General features: G+C 38.6%; 1 protein-coding gene across 1 annotated transcript in view; it reads right to left on the bottom strand.

Annotated features, from left to right (window-relative positions):
* The window catches only part of GALNTL6 (polypeptide N-acetylgalactosaminyltransferase like 6), a 2428129-nt gene that overhangs the window by 756183 nt on the left and 1653865 nt on the right, over window positions 1-18081 (bottom strand). Inside the window, exon 5 of the mRNA XM_073606417.1 lies at window positions 12490-12675. Within this exon, the coding sequence (XP_073462518.1) occupies window positions 12490-12675 (186 nt within the window). The remainder of the gene's footprint in view (window positions 1-12489; window positions 12676-18081) is intronic.

The following is an 18081-nucleotide window of genomic DNA, read 5'->3' as shown; positions in this document are numbered from 1 at the left end:
AAAATATGAGAGGTATTCTAATCTCTCTCCCTTTTGTGAATGCATGCATGTACTTAACCACCGCCATATAGCAGAATGACGGTGGCAAAGTGGTTGTGATATCCTGACCAGACGTCATATGACGTGATCAGGATATAACAGCCACCGCATGCTGGCGGGGACATGCAGCATGGTGATCTGAGGTGCTGTGTGTCAGTCTGACACACAGCAACTTCGATCGTGGTATGAAGCCTCTGATAAAGGCTTTTTACCACATGATCAGCTGTGACCAATCACTATGGGGACATTAATAAAAACATGACAGGTGGCCTGGTGTGACCAATCACAGCTGATCACAGTGTGAACCAAGAAGTGCCGATAAACAGCTTTCCTCGGTTCACGCTGACAGGGAGAGCCGATCGGCAGCTCTCCCTGTTGGGGGGGTCTGTGCTGATAATCGGCACATTGATTATCAGCACCGCCCCCATCAAAGGGCGCCAATCAGTGCCCAACACCTGCCAGCCTGTCCCCATAATAAATGCCTGTCAGTGCCCACAACAGTGCTGATCAGTGCCCACAACAGTGCCAATCAGTGCCCCATCAGTAATGCCTGTCAGTAACTCCTCATTAGTGCTGCCTATCCAGTGCCACCTATTAGTTCCCATCAGTGCTGCCTATCAGTGCTGCCTATCAGTGCCCATCAGTGCCGCCTATCAGTGCCGTCAGTGCCGCCTATCAGTGCCCATCATTTTTTTTTAATTGACAGTCTTTTTTGTTTATAGCGCAAAAATTAAAAAAACGCAGAGGTGATCAAATACCACCAAAAGAAAGCTCTATTTGTGGGAAGAAAATGATAAAAAATTTAGTTTGGGTACAGTGTTGAATGACCGCGCAATTGTCATTCAAAGTGCGACAGCGCTGAAAGCTAAAAATTGTCCTCGCCAGGAAGGGGGGAAAGTGCCTGGTATGGAAGTGGTTAATCATTCACATGAAGGGGGTAGTATCTAGGGCCCCTTATCTGAAAGGTGGCTTCCAAATTCTGATAAATCCCCCCACAACCACGAATCCAAGGTTGTGGGGAAGAGCCCCTCTCCTCAGCAACCCAGAACCCCCTCATTAAGCGGGCATGCTATTTTTTGGGTGGAGTTTCCCTTTAAAAATCCACACAATGGGATTCCCTCTTAAAATCTGTAGAAGATCAGAAGGGTCTGATATTAATTTCATGGGGGTCCCCACAACATGTTTTCTGGGTTTTTTGCATGGGGCCCCAATATCCATACAAGATCTGAAGGGTCTGGCCTTCGAAAAGGTGGGAACACTTTTTTACAGCAATATTGACAAAAAAATTGCCAAAAAGCTACTTTTCCCATCCAGCTTCTTTTTTTGGAAAAAAAAAAATGGTATATGGACCCACGCAAAATACATACCAGAGCCACATCCTCCTTGATGAGGGTCTGGTACAGTATGTATTTTGGGAAGTCTTCATTCAATTTTTTTTACAAAATAAAAAACACTTACAAAGAAATGTAAAGTACCAGGAATTTAAATGGCATGTTTTCCTTTTTTGTGAATCCTTTTACTGAAGTACTTTGTATGCATCCTAGATAGGAATGGGCCGAACACCCCCCGATTCGGTTCGCACCAGAACATGCAAACAGGCAAAAAATTTGTGTGAACATGCAAACCCTATTAAAGTCTATGGGACACAAACATGAAAAATCAAATGTGCTAATTTTAAAGGCTTAAATGCAAGTTATTGCCATAAAAAGTGTATAGGGACCCGGGTACTGCCCTAAGGGACATGTATCAATGCAAAAAAAGTTTTGAAAACAACCATTTTTTCAGGAGCAGTGATTTTAATAATACTTAAAGTGAAACAAAAAAAATGAAATATTCCTTTAAATATCGTAGCTGGGGGTCCCCTTAGTCTGCCTGTAAAGTGGCACATCTGTGTGATGTGTACAACAGTGCCACGGCAAAATTACATTTCTAAAGGAAAAAAATGTCATTTAAACTTGCTCGCGGCTGTAGTGTATTGCCAGTTTCCGGCTAATATAGATGAAGAATCAAGGAAAAAAAATCAGCTTGGGTACCCTCCAGCCCATACCACGCCCTTGGGGTCTGGTATGGATTTTAGGAGGAAATCCGTGCCAAAATTTAAAAAAACAGCGTGGGGTCCCCCCCAAAATACAATCCAGGCCATTTGGGTCTGGCATAGATTTTAAGGGGAACTCCACACCAAAATGTAAAATTTTAAATCCATACCAGTCCCTTACCCGAGCAAGCGGCCTGGCAGCCCAGGAAAGGGGGGGTAAGCGAGCACCCCCCTTCCTGAACCATACCAGGCTGCTTGCCCTCAATATGGGGGGTGCTTTGGGGTAACCCCCAAAGCACCTTGTTCCCATGTTGATGGGGACAAGGGCCTCATCCCCACAACCCTGGCCGGTGGTTGTGGGTGTCTTCGGGTTGGTGACTTATCGGAATATGGAAGCTCCGTTAAACAAGGGGGCCCCCACATTCTGCCCCCCCCATGTGAATGGGTAGAGGTACATTGTACCCCTACCCATTCACAAAAAAGTGTCAAAAAGTAAAAACCACAATAGATAGTTTTTGACAATTCCTTTATTAAAAAAAAAAAAAAAGAAAGTTCCCTGCAATGTCCATCCATCTTCAATCACACCGCCCGATGGACCCCAAAAATAGAAAAACAAAAGGAAAAAACTCCACCTCCATGGGAGGCCTACCAGCGACTGCTGTCTTTTGGCTGTGACAGCTGTTATATAGGCAAGGGTGGGGCCAATGTACCCCATACCCATTCACTTGGGTGGCTGGGATCTGGGGACCCCTTGTTAAAGGGAGCTTCCAGATTCTGGAAGCTTCCAGATTCCCCCCACCTGCAGACCCCCACAACCACTGGACCCCCAAAGCACCCTCCCCATGTTAAGGGCAAGCAGCCTGGTATGGTTCAGGAGGGGGGCGCTCACTCTCCCCCCCTTTCCCGGCCTGCCAGGCTGCTTGCTCAGATAAGATGGATGGATTTTGGGGGGACCCCACGGCAATATTTTTACAATTTTGGCATGGAGTTACCAAAGGGCTTGATATGGATTTTGAGGGGGAGCCCGCGCTGTTTTTTTTACATTTTGGTGTGAAGTTACCTCAAAATCTATACCAGATCCAAAGAACCTGGTATGGATTTTGAGGGGGACCCAAGGCCGTTTTATTTCTTAATTCTGTCATAGGGTTCCCCTTAACCAATTCAATGTACTGTTATATACTCTGCACTGACTGCACTACATATATATATATATATTAAATTGCCTACACGCCACTAACTAACCTGCCTAATCTAGCTCAAGTTCTCCTCTCCATGTTATTATCACACTATACACGGGCACCTTGTGAACAGCCTTATATAGCATGGGGTGTGCAATTAGACCCCTTAACCATGATTGAGTAAAGGCATCCTGCCTTTGGCCAGTCATGGCTCTCACAGCAGATCGTGCTGTGATTGGCCAAAGTATGCAGGTCAGCTGCATGAATATAAATGAGCAGCACTGTGAATAACTGTATAGTTGTGAAAATATACCAGTGTAAATGGGATAAATAAATAAATAAACCCCAATTCAAATGGATAACATAGTTCCTAAATCAAAACCATAAGGTGTATGGTAAGCAGTCCTATCACATTAAATAAAGTCCAGACGGATAAAGTGAAAAGGCATAGGCACAGGCCCCAGTCTGAAGGCAGGAATGCAGATAAAAAAGTGGATCCTTCACCGCACCACTGTGATACTAAAATTGAAATGCGCGCTTACCAAATGGCAAGCATAGGGGGCTTGCGACCTTAACCCGGTCAGGGCCTTTCATAGGATGGAGACAACGGCATGCCACTTCAAATAACTTGGAATAATACCCGCTGTCCACCAAGTACCAGGCAATCACTCTAGCATAGGGATGATAAACTCCTAGCTGGGGGTTGTTCTCATTAGAGATACCCGGAAAAGAAAGAGGAGAACAACATAGCGTAATCCTGGTTTAAATTTATTAAAACAAATTAAAATCACACTTACAATGTGGTAGAGGCATAAAAACATGGTGGACAGCGGGTATTATTCCAAGTTATTTGAAGTGGCATGCCGTTGTCTCCATCCTATGAAAGGCCCTGACCGGGTTAAGGTCGCAAGCCCCCTATGATTGCCGTTTAGTAAGCGCGCATTTCAATTTTAGTATCGCAGTGGTGCGGTGAAGGATCCACTTTTTTATCTGCATTCCTGCCTTCAGACTGGGGCCTGTGCCTATGCCTTTTCACTTTATCCGTCTGGACTTTATTTAATGTGATAGGACTGCTTACCATACACCTTATGGTTTTGATTTAGGAACTATGTTATCCATTTGAATTGGGGTTTATTTATTTATTTATCCAATTTACACTGGTATATTTTCACAACTATACAGTTATTCACAGTGCTGCTCATTTATATTTATTGTTGTTTAGTGTGTGTATTTCACTTTGAGTGGCTGCTTTTGCTTCATCCTATTTTTCACTATATTATTTTTTTTTATCACAATTTATTATCAATATTTGTATAAGGTACTTTTTGTGTGTTATTCAGCGTGGTAGTTTTTCCCTTTTTATTTAGGTCAGGTGCATGCTTTGGCCAATCAGCAGCCATTAATGCACTGCGATCTTGCAGTGCATTATGGGGAGCTCTGCAGCGTTCAAAATTGCCGCAAATGGAGGCGGAGCCTAGTGGAGCAGACATGCATTGTTAGAGCTCCACACCGCTGAGGAGAGAAGAGAAGGATAAAGCGGAGCCTGCAGGCTCAAAAGGTATCCATTTGAACCTTTTTGCCCCAGGGAACAAACTGTGAAAGTTTGGGCAGGAAATATGGTACTGGGAGGAAACCGTGGCAGAAATAAAAATCACCTCACAAAGAGCTCACAGGCACTCACTGCAGCTGAAGCAGCTCCAGTCACCTCACAAGATACAGCATCAGGGCGCTCTCACAGACAGAAAATGTCACAGCAAGACTCTCCATTTGAGTCAGATACAGAACAAATCCTCTCACAAACTTCTCCACAAGCCTCCTCAGCATCCTCAGTAATATTATTACAATTTGAAAAGATGCTTCATAAGGCTTTAAAACAAACCTCAGACCAAATAACAAAAAGCCTAACCAAAGAAATAAGAGAGCTGGGAAACCGCACCGCAGCCTTAGAAATAAAAATGGATGAAATTGAAATTACAAGTACACAGAGCCCTCACAGCCAAAAAGAAAGATGGACCCCCACGTGATATAATCACAAAATTTCATTATTACAGAACGAAAGAACAAATACTAATTGCTGCAAGAGAAAAAAAGGAACTTAATTTTCAAGGACACAATTATCAAATTTTTGCTGACCTATCCCACCTTACTATTACTAAAAGACAATCCATGAAACCCCAACTAATGGAACTGCAACGCCACAACATTATGTATCAATGGGGCTTCCCCTTTTCAGTCAGATTTAACTACCAAGGTAAAATTTACAGAAGCAGATCAGCAGATAAACTACAACAAACCCTTTTAAAATTAAATCTGACAGAACCCACAAGCAGCAACACTCCCACACGCAGAAGAATGGCATCATCTTCACCTTCAGGCAGCACCCAGAAAATTTCAGAACAAAATGGGAATCATCATTCTCACAAAAGAGGCCGTTATGCCACATCATCCATGGACCAAGAAGATTCAATGGACTGACATCCTAATTCCTGATATCTCTTCATTTATTATCCTAAGAGATGGTTCTCTATAAAAAACCTGTATTTATAACTGAATGTAACTGCATTCTGATAGTCACACGCTGTGTGGGATCATGTTACATTCCAGTTATATTTCTTATTACTTCTGATTCATATAGCCTTAGAATATATAAGTGAAATAAGGAAATTCTTGTTCAGTTATATATTATCAGGTAATAACAATAGATTTATTACTTTTTAGGACAAATATGTTCAATAATCCAGAAGTAATGGAAGCTTTTTCTTTCTTTTCTTAAAACAAATATATTATTACCTAACTAGTTCCTAGAACTATGTTTTTGTTTATTCTAATCTGAAGCAATACAACCTCAATTTTATGAGTTAACATATCTAAACCGTTACATATGAATAAAATATGTAATTGTTTACTCTAAAAGGGTTAAAATCCCAAAATAATTCAAACTATCTTCATCAATACCAAAGTTATTAACAGTACCTTTGTAACTGAATTATTTAGCCTAGGGCAAGACTAACCATATACAACCACCCTGGAATGAATAATTTCAACAAAAACTATATTCTGCACTCCAATTAATGAAACATCATTTTGATGTCTTTTGACATAGCACTTCTCTCCTGTAAGCGGAAGATCCGTGTACCCCCATTAGCCCTCCTCATTCTCCAAACCATATTATGTGGGAGTGTGACGAAGGCACTTATTCCCCTGAGAGAGATATTTATTCTCTTTCACGGGTAAATTGTGATTACTTGCAAAAAATAATTTATACAATGTATCATCTAATCTCATATGTTTTTTGTTTACTCTTTACTCCAGAATTCACTGGTTTCTTTTCTATCTATTCATCTCTTCAGTCCACACAGGTTGATCTGCGCAGTCAGCTGTGCATAACAAAAAGTAAGTCAAAACTATTTGATCTATTGCCATGGCACCACTGAATATACTTTCCCTGAATGTTCAGGGAATAAATGTCCCTCAAAAAAGGACCAAAGCCTTCCGTACTTTCCATAACAAGAAGGCTCACATAGTATGCCTCCAAGAAACACACTTCACCAAAGATTCTACTCCAAAATATATTTCTCCTTTTTATCAACAAATTTACACGGCTTCTGCCTGTACCAAGCAAAGGGGAACTCTAATTGCATTTCACCAATCCACACCATTCACCTTATCATCAGAAATTAAAGACCCAGAAGGTAGATACCTGATACTCATGGGTTATATAATGGATACAGCAATCACAGTGATTTCCTATTACGCTCCTAACAAACAACCTACACCATTCCTCTCACATATATTACAAGTGATTAATACACACAAAATAGGAACAGTGATAATGTGCGGGGATTCGAACCAGGTCCTCCTCCCATTTCTAGATAAATCACCTTTTACACCATCCAAAATAACCTCTAGATTACCTTTTTCTCAACTTCTTTCCAAATACAATCTGGTAGATTCGTGGAGAGAAAGTAACCCAATGAAAAAGAAATTCACTTATTTCTCGCACCCTCATCAAACCTTCACCAGAATAGATCATATTTTTCTAACAATAGGAATGATACCAGAAATTATTTCATCAGATATAATTCCGATTCCGTGGTCTGACCATAATGCAGTATACACTACTATAGCCTCAGCCATACCAAAAGCGCATGACCCAACGTGGTACTTACCCGACATAATGCTCAAACACCCACTACATCAGATGGCCATTGAACAAGCTTTAAAGGAATACATATCAATTAATAATACAACAGACATCTCCCCAATAATACTGTGGGAAGCTCATAAGCCTGTCTTGCGTGGTACAATACAAAGACAAATGGCACTATTTAAACGGGAACGCAAAAATTTAGCAAAAAAACTAGAACTCAATTTTAATGCAGCCTACATATCATTTCAAGATAATCCATCTCAGAGTACAAAATCTCATCTGGAAAAATCTAGATTGGAATACGATCTATTTCTCACTGAGTCAGTTGATAAATCCCTCAAACGCTCCAAACACAATTTCTACATGAATACAAACAAACCAGGTACATATTTGGCTCGGGCATTAAATTCAACTAACAAGTCTTTCAAACCAATACGTTTGAAATTATCAAAAAATGTTTACACTTGTAATCCAGTTAAAATAGTCCACAAATTTCACTCACATCTCGCAACTTTATACAAGACAAACAATGAATTTAATCCTACAGAGGCTGAATCCTTCTTCTCAAAAATAACCTTACCTGAGTTATCTCAGAATCAAAAAATCAGTTTGGATGAGCCTATAACTATAGATGAAGTTGCTAACGCCATAAAAGACCTAAAACTTAACAAAAGACCAGGCCCAGACGGCTACTTGGCTTTATACTATAAAACATTCTCAGAAATACTCTCTCCCATTCTCACTGAAACTTTTAACAAACTTCTAGATGGACATTCTTTTCGTCAAGAAACACTAATGGCAATTGTTTGTATGATCCCAAAACCCCTTTCTGATGATACTTCCTGTGTGAATTATCGGCCTATCTCTCTGTTAAACCTCGATATTAAATTATTAGCAAAAATAATAGCAAAACGCCTCAATAGCATTATAGGAAAATTAATACATAGAGATCAAGTAGGCTTCATGCCAAATAGACAGGCAGGCGATAATATACGCAGGGCAGTGTTATTGGCACATATTGCTAAAAAAACGGAAAATCCCTTTATGTTTTCTATCTCTCGATATTAAGAGGGCATTTGACACAGTATCCTGGCAATATATGCAATATTCATTACAAAAATTGGGTTTTGGACCCCACTTTTTAACATGGATCAAAGCATTATATAATAAACCCAAAGCCTACATAAAATATGCTGGATACAAATCTGAAGCCTTTAATATCAAAAGAGGTACCCGACAGGGTTGCCCATTATCTCCCTTATTATTTGCCCTTATACTCGAACCCATGGCCCAATACATCAGAACAAACCAAACTATAACTGGCATTGAAGTAGGAGGTATTACACACAAATTATGTATATTTGCAGACGATATATTACTTTTTCTATCATCACCACAGGTCTCTGGTCCTAACTTAATACCAGCTCTTGATGGATTTGCAGCCCTATCCGGCCTTATGATTAATCCTAAGAAATGCTTAATATTTCACTCACAAACATGGAATTGATCCCGGCCAGGGCTGCACTCCCATTCACATGGGCAGAAAAATCAATCCCATATCTTGGAATTCATTTAACAGCATCTCATTCTGACTTATTCTCAACCAATTATCCTCCTGTATTAAGACAGATCACAAATCTAATAAAACAATGGTCGCAACTTCCTTTATCCTGGATAGGGAAGATTAATGCAATCAAAATGACTATTCTACCCAAATTGCTTTATCTATTCAGAGTCCTCCCTATTCCAATTCCTTCCTATTTTTTGAGAATAGTACAAAAAAGAGCAACTTCGTTTATATGGGGCTCTTCTAAACCACGTATACCTATACACACACTACATCTTCCCAAAAATAAAGGAGGCCTGGGATACCCTAATTTTACTAACTACTACAGAGCAGCACATTTGGCCAGTCTGTCCAAATACCATGCAAAACAGGAAATCCCATTATGGGTATTTATAGAGGCTTCAGAAAATGACCCTCTATTAATATCAAATTTATTATGGCTTGATCCTAAAGACCGCTTTAAAATTCATAATCCCATAACTAAACACTTCTTATCTCTCTGGGATAAACTAAAAACCAAATATCAGTTACAATCTCCACAAAATCCTCTCCTCTCTTTTATCAGAAATCCGGCCTTTTATCCGGCATGGATCTACCCAAACTCTTTTAAAGCTTGGACAACATCAGGCATTCAGACACTAAATGACTTCATAGCATCTAAATCATTCCTTTCATTCCCATCGCTTAGAGAAAAATATGATCTACCAAACTCTGAGATATTTAGATATCTCCAAATCAAAAATTTCTATACAGCATTCCTAAAGGGGGATACACCATTATCCCAATTATCCATTTTTGAATCAATCTGTACAAAAGATCCATTTGCTAAAGGTACAATTTCATCACTTTATAATCAATTATATGGAGTAGCAAATCTTAATAGACCCTCTTACGTTCAGAGGTGGGAGGAGGACCTGGGACGAACTTTAGAAGACACGGACTGGTCTAACATATGGCTCACATCTAAGTCATCTTTACCCAACATCTTAGCACTGGAGACAAATTATAAAGTCCTAACTCGCTGGTACCTTGTACCCACTAGAGTGGCAAAATATTCACCTGATACCTCAGCTCTTTGTTTTCGAGGATGCCCAGAAATAGGCACATATTTACACATATGGTGGACGTGCCCAGTAATCCAAACCTTCTGGAAGGAAGTCTTCGTGATTGCATCTAAAATATTTAAAAAAATAATACAACCAGATCCATATTTAACTTTACTTAATCTAAAACCGGAATGGTTAACACTCTCTCAATTCAAACTTATGATCCAACTAATAACGGCTGCAAAACAAACAGTGGCCAAGGCATGGAAATCTCCTACATTGGTACTAGCAGAAACAATTCACAGAATGAATAATACAATGTCCCATGCTAAGATGGTAGCCATCAATCAAAATCAAATTCCAAAATTTGAAAAACTTTGGCATCCTTGGATAAAACAACAGTTCCTGTCAAACTTCAATGACTCTGTCCTGTTGCCATGGTAACAGATTAAATGACTTACAGAGACACCCATTCTAAGGCTTCAAAGAGAACTAAAAAGAATAATAAACTGACGAGCGGGACAACCTTGTGGACCATACCTCTATCTTTCAACCCTTTTTCTTCTTTCTCTTTTCTTTTCTCCACCTTACGATTAAAGCTCATTATCAGAATTTATTTGACCTATATACACTCTACTTGTAAACAATATGTATAATAGGTATAAATCATTTAAATACCTACAAAAGTAACTAAGGAAATTATATATATATTTTTAATTTAGGTTTACGTGAACCCAATGTTTAATATTTGAAATTTCATGATATTTACCTATATAAACCCTACTGTAAAACAATGAGCTTACTTTATAGATCCTTGTAAACTTACTTTATGTATCTTTATAACATTGTATACTCAATAAACTTCTTTTGACAAGGAAAATTGCCGCAAATGCCCCATATGTTCAGTTTGTTTGCGAGCAAACGAACACCCGATATTTGAGTCGACCATTGTTCGACTCGAACATCGGAACCATCTCTAATCATAGATATGTTGCCACTTTACAGACAAATTTTGCATTTTTAATTCTTCATTTTAACCTGCTCCCGCCTACACTATAACCGAAAGATGGCTACTGTGTGGGCTTACTTAGCAAGGAGGGCATCCATGGAAATACTCCTGTGATCGCGCTGCCTGGGTGCCCCTTGTGGTATCCTTAGGACAGAGCTGATCACAAATTAGTGTAAAGGGACAATCACAGCGGCCCTTTACCATGTGATTAGCTGTTTCCAATGACAGCTGATACCGATGTAAACACAAGCTGTTTATCATCATTCCTTTCCTCATGCTAACAGCATGAGGAGAGGAAAGCGCATAACTGGCTTGTGTTAAAGGGACATATACACTGATAATCAGGACACTAATTATCAGTTTCCTGATTATTAGTGCAGCCCCAACAGTGCCCACCAGTGCTGTCAATCAGTGCCCACCAGTGCTGCCAATCTGTGCTCATCAGTGTTGCCAATCAGTGCTCATCAGTGTCACCTATCAGTGACGCCTATCAGTGCCCATCAGTGCCACTTATCAGTGCTGCTTATCAGTGTCCATCAGTGCCACCTATCAGTGCCTTTCAGTGCTACCTATTCATACTCATCAGTGTCGCCTATCAGTGCACATCAGTGCCACTTATCAGTGCCACGTATCAGCGCCTATCAGTGCCACCTATTAGTGCCAATCAGTGCCGCCTATCAGTGCATCCTCATCAGTGCGCATCAGTGCCGCCTCATCAATGCCCATCAGTGCCCATCAGTGCAGTCTCATCAGCGCACATGAGTGAAGAATAAAAATGACCTGTTTGCAAAACAAACTATGAAATTTTTTTTTTTCTAAATGACCTGTCTTTGTTTAGCATTCAAAATGTGACATTGCTGAAAACTGAAAATTGGCCTGGGCAGGAAGGGGGTAAAAGTGCCCAGTAGGCAAGTGGTTAAGCAATACTAAATACATCGCTCCTCACAAAACTGTACTTTAAAAACTTGTTTTTTTGTATTTGTACCCCAAGACAAAGCCAAGCCCCCATGTCTTTTTTTGCCAATACCTTGCCTTTAAACTGGGGATAATTAATTTTACAGATTCAGCTCCCATTGACTTCAATCAGGTTCAAATATTAAATTCAAACTGGTGATATATTCGCTGAACGTCCTGTAAACTGAACTCGGGTATGTTAGGCCCATCTGATAAACTTTATAGACAGCCTAATGGCCAACAGAGTTGTCAGCCCCAAGAGGAAGTGCTTTTACTGGTAGGATCTCCAGATATATAGATTTGCAATAAATTCACAAAAATCTATTTGCTTAAGAACATTGTATACAGTCAGGCATGGTGGCAAACTATTGAAAAAAATATTGTAGGCTTACATACACTTTAAAATAATTAGCTGTATATTAGGTATACATTACTTGTCATGCTCCCCCCATATCTTCCCTGCTAGCCATTTAGAAGGTGCACTTGTACATCTATGGACCATGATACTTACTAAGTAAAGGTGGCAACCAGTTGACATTGACTTCACAATGAGAGTCCAGAAAAGTTAACACTTCTCCTTTAGCGACAGATGCTCCCAACAGTCGAGTACGGATCAGTCCCTCTCTTTTTTTAGTGCGTACAATTCTCACTTTTGAATAGTATGACATATATTCCTCCAATTTTTCCTTAAGATGTTCTGCAGAAAGGGAAGACAGTGAACACCAGTTGGTTAAAACTATTGATTTTACAACCAAAAACAATAAATTTGAATCTATTATTCACAATTCTGTCATTAATGCAAGTATCTGTACAGCCTCCATCTGTGAGGTTATTGTTGTTTTTCACCAATTGCAACAGCTGGAACAGGATACGTTAAAAATGTTTAATGCTACCTGAATGTTTCCAGTTTAGGATTCTATAAAGTACAATCTGGGAAATGGTTGGATAAATAGATTGAAATACATTATGGGCTTCACAGATGTATTTATTCCTCTTGGACTTTTTTTCAAATTTTGTAATATCATAGCCTGGACTAATAAAACTATAGTTAAAGTTGTAGCTCATAAGGGGTAAGTGTTAAGTAACTTAGCACATTTGAATCCTACAGTATTCATTCTTCTCGGCAAAATAGCTTTGTCAGGCTGTATGGGGATCATTGGTAACCGGAAACTTTTAATTTTCCCACATTTTCTTAAATGGATTGAGATCTTGACTTTGATATGTAGCTCCTTCGTTTTAAAGTGCAACAGTGGCCAGGATATATACATTTAAATATTTTTATATTTCCTGCATAGACCTTCAACCTTCTAATATCTATTGCAAACACAAAGTAGGGGCCCTGGAAAGAGAGAGATGAGTGCTGGGACTCCAAATGGTTGAACTCTGTTTTTGTTTGTTAATTTTGCCTGCAGCTCACCCCTTTTATTGTGATTTCACCATATATTTAATCAAGGCAAGGCATTTAACTTTGAAAATTGGCCTATTGCTTAAGGTTGTAGTGCCTTTGAGCCCATATACTATCCTTAAAATATTTGCTGGCAAAAACAACACATTTATTAATAAATCTTAAAAATAATAGAATGAATGAACTGTTTCATACATCCAGCAGTTGTCAACCTAATCACAGCTTCACTGTCTATTATTTCTAGTGCTTAGAAAATAATACAGTAGTATTGTATGACACGTACACAATGCTGTCACTAAAATGATGGATCTCTGCATGATAATACATATTTTTGAAGTTACCAGTAAGCATTTATCATATGCCATACTGAACAATGAAATGAGACATGGCTCCTACAACTACATTGCTGCTGTTTTTCATAATCTAGACGTTTTTGAAAAAAATAATGAAAAATACACAGCCACCCATAGCAACCAATCAGATCTCAAGGTAATGAAGTCAGATAAGTATATTTTCTGATTAGTAACAATAAATTAATAGATGCATGCTACAGTATGTTGTAATTGTTATTTAGCAAACAGTTCAGAAAGCAACTTTTTGCCCTAAGATTTACAACGAATCACTTGACTTTCCTGTTTTGGCCTGTAATGGGATTCAATAGCTGCTACAAAAATGTGTTCTATCCATGGTAAAATTAGATATTTGTGGCGCCTCTTACTAAAGACCAATAAAACACTGCTATTGCTGTTGTTAGGCATCACAGTACATCCCATTAGACTGATTTCTTTGTTTGCTAAACATGTACTCCTTTGCCATTGGATGCAATTGTCAGCTATTTTTAAACTTTCCATGTTACTAAGTTAAAGTGATACTAAAGCTAAAAACTTTTTTACCTTCATGCATTAAGGTAAAAAACATTTCATATTTCTCTGTGTTCCTTCCCTGCATGGGGGAGAAGAGATGCAGCTGTGCACATCACTGGATCCCCTATCTTCCTCTTTACACAAAGACTCGAACAGCAGCAGGAGCCATTGGCTCCTGCTGTCAATCAAATGCAGTGAGTAGGGAGTGTGGGGGGGACTAAGCCCTGCTATGTGTGCCTATAGAGCGTGACTTCATAGACACAGAGTCTGGGAGCAAGCAGGCACCTGGTGCCCCCATAGCAATTGGTTTGCTATGGGGACACACAAAGAAGAGGAGGAGCCAATATCGCTGGTGGGGCAACTGAGAAGATGGGGATCAGGGCTGCTCTGGGCAATTCCATAGTAATAAAAGGTTTGTTATTTTAATAAAAAAAATAGACTTTAGTAACACTTTAAGGATGTTGCATTCTATGCTGTGTTGTACCAATAACACATTATAAAATACTCTCCATGGTCCTGAAAGGCTTGCATACTACAGCAACACTCTTAGCATTTTATCAACATTGCATGCCAAACAAACAGGCTCCTATATTTATAGGAGGACCAGGTAAAGTTGTATTGTATCCATCACACACCTTACAGACTCACCCACAATTTATGTAGGGTGCTGTGGTGAATTGGTGGCCATACAATCATAGGAGCATGAGGACCTTCACTGGCACACTGCGGAATAGTAATAATTTTGTCCTTTATTCACATAAAGCAACAGACATCACAGGCTGATGTTTTGGGACCTCGCAAGATACTTTTTCAAGGTAAAAAAACACCCTGCAAGGCCTCAAAACATCATCCTGTAATACTTGCTGCTTAATGTGAATAAAAGACAAGATTATCTTTAGATGAAAGTGTGCTGGTGAAGATCTTTGTTTTCCAAGGAGCAGATGAAGCCTCCTGTTTTGTTCCTACAAACTTGTATATACTTAAGTTTATGCTGTGTGCTCTTAGTGAGTGCCTTTAAAGATCAGGCAACCCTCTTAAAATCCCAGCCTAGTGAACATGGCACATAATATCTGAAATAAAGGCAATATACTAGTCTATAAAGGCTGTTATTGGTTAGGCAGGGTTCTGCACCCTTGCCAGACCTATACATTCTGTCTGGGTTGTTAGAAATAGTAAAAAAAAAGAAAAAGAAAAAATGAAAGAAGATTATTGATTTGTGTTTTTTTCCCAAGGAATGGACAGTTTGATTTTAAAATCTCCAGCTCACTCTTGTAGATATCTCAGACAGTTTTTTCTGAGGATAATACCACACTATGTTAGTTAGTTTAAAACATCACACATGAACCTTTATATCCTTATTTTTAAAAGTTAGTGTGTTAAAATTCAGAATGTGATGTTTACTGAGGGATGCAGTTTTCTTTGTATTATCACAGTTTTTGTAAAACACTTTTTTTTTTCAGATTTCTCAGACACATATCCCACTTTAGGAATTGTGCACCTAAGTTTGAGAGACTACTTGTGAACTTAATATGAACTCTAGCTTTTCCAAGGTTAAAAAGAGATGGGTTTTGTTGCTTTTCTTCTTATTGCCAAGAAACCTTCATGCCATAATTATTTCCTCCACTGTCTGAACTTGCATCTATTCCTTCATATTATTTGTAATTATTGAATGCATAGTATATTTAGAACTTATTTTAAATAGCAATAGGAAATGTATCTTATTTATAGCCTTATAACCAATAAGAAGGATAGCTTGAGTGCTTTATAAATGCAATTGCAAATGAATAACTAGTGAGTAGAATTTCAATTTCAAGGCTTTTAAGTCAAGAAGCAGGTTATGACTCATATGTTCATGGTTTATCAGCAGTAATGTGTCTTAAGAAAGTATGTGTATGCAAATAATATGGACAGGGATGTACATAAATACACTCGGCTGCACATTTAATCTAGTTTACCATCATTTATGACCTTGCTTCGCAGTTTAAATACTAAATCTTTAGGAGCAGTTCATATTCACTGACCCCTCTATAAATTTGTATTAATTGACCCTGATGTATATTCATGTGTACATGAATAGATACGTGATGGAAATAACACACATCTGTTACAATTTTTTTCTCCCTTTATATGCTTCTTTTACATTTAAAAATGCCATTATTGTAAGTGGAAGTCAATGTCCATTATAAAATGGTGTTATGACTTTAGTTATATCTTTCCTGCTTACTACTTCATCATACTTGTTCATTCATGATGTCTTTATGCATAGTTCCATGCTTATATAAGTGTGATATGTGCACTTCATATGTCATCGAATGTTTAATGTTAATTCTTGACCCTCTGCAAATGTAATTTTTATTGTGGACATGTAAACACAATCCTGCATTTTAAATTTCACTTTTGCATTTTAAATTCCTTTCCAGAAAGATATTTGGCTTTAATATTGGCTAACATTGTCAGCCAAGCTTTTGGACAAACTTGGCATCAGGTAAAGGTTGTGAAGGGTTACAGTTGGCCTAGGGGCTGTCAGCTAAGCTCAGAATTCAAACTAACAATATAATGGCTATACAGTATTTATGAGGTTATAATACTATTTTAACAATACTACCATTTAATTAAAACATGTTTGCCCATCAGGCTAGTATAAGTTATGAAACCAGATGCTATCGCAAACGGCTTACGCGTTACGAGGGAGTACCCTCTTCATCAGAGCCTATCACTGAGGCTCTGATGAAGAGGGTACTCCCTCATAACGCGTAAGCCATTTGCGATACCACCTGGTTCCTCCTAATACCGGTCCAGGTTGCAGGTATCTAGAAGAAACATTTCCGAATTCTTGAAGCAATGTTAAACCTTATTTTTAACTTTTTTTGTGAGTATGACTATTGTTTTTATTTAAATAAAATGCATCTTTTGTAATGCGCAAGGTTGGTGCACCATCCCTGTTTTTCTATATGTTTCAGTGATACCCATTGTTCTGAGGAGGGCAGCAAGACCTTCGACTTTGCATATTTTATCCAAAGGGTTGGCTACACCACTTACATATAGACTTGAGCGCAGGAGATTGTTTTGTGTAGTATAAATTATGAACTGATGCAGGCACAGTGAGTTGATTATCTAATGCTGGTCTTTGCTTATACATATCACAAGCATTCACATTTTTTTTCTACACGTGGAGGAGGAGGCTTTTAGTGACTGAGGAGTTATACAACATGTCCAGGCGAGGACAGGAACAATCTGCAAAAGCCCGAAAACCCCACACCCTAAAATATTTGTAAAACTAAAATGTTTTCTTTAGTTTGGGATAGAGTGGTGAGGTGTTAGAATTCCTGTTTATTTTTTTTTAACTTTTTTTTATTTTTATATCAATAGCTTTTTTTAAGTTTTTAAAGGTACAAAAGTCAGCAGATGAAAACATGCGGACACAGCTGCCAAAATGGCACAGTAATGACAATTATTTTATTTTTTTACTGTCTCTACACCATATTTCTCAGCATTGGGACTTTAAAGGTGCAAAATCTAATATATGTATGATACACATAAATGTTCACCTCATACACTGTGTACATTTATGTGTATAGAACACACAGTATCTCACAAAAGTGAGTACACCCCTCATATTTTTGTAAATATTTTATTATATCTTTTCATGTGACAACACTGAAGAAATGACAGCTTGTGTAACAGTGTACATTTGCTGTCCCCTCAAAATAACTCAACACACAGACATTAATATCTAAACCGCTGGCAACAAAAGTGAGTACACCCATAAGTGAAAATGTCCAAATCAGGTCCAAATTGTCAATATTTTGAGTGGCCACCATTATTTTTCAGCACT

The sequence above is a fragment of the Aquarana catesbeiana genome, linkage group LG01 (genome assembly GCF_042186555.1).
Source record: "Aquarana catesbeiana isolate 2022-GZ linkage group LG01, ASM4218655v1, whole genome shotgun sequence".
Lineage (NCBI taxonomy): Eukaryota > Metazoa > Chordata > Amphibia > Anura > Ranidae > Aquarana > Aquarana catesbeiana.
Note: the sequence above shows the minus strand (reverse complement) of the source record. Positions and strands in the feature narration are given on the sequence as shown.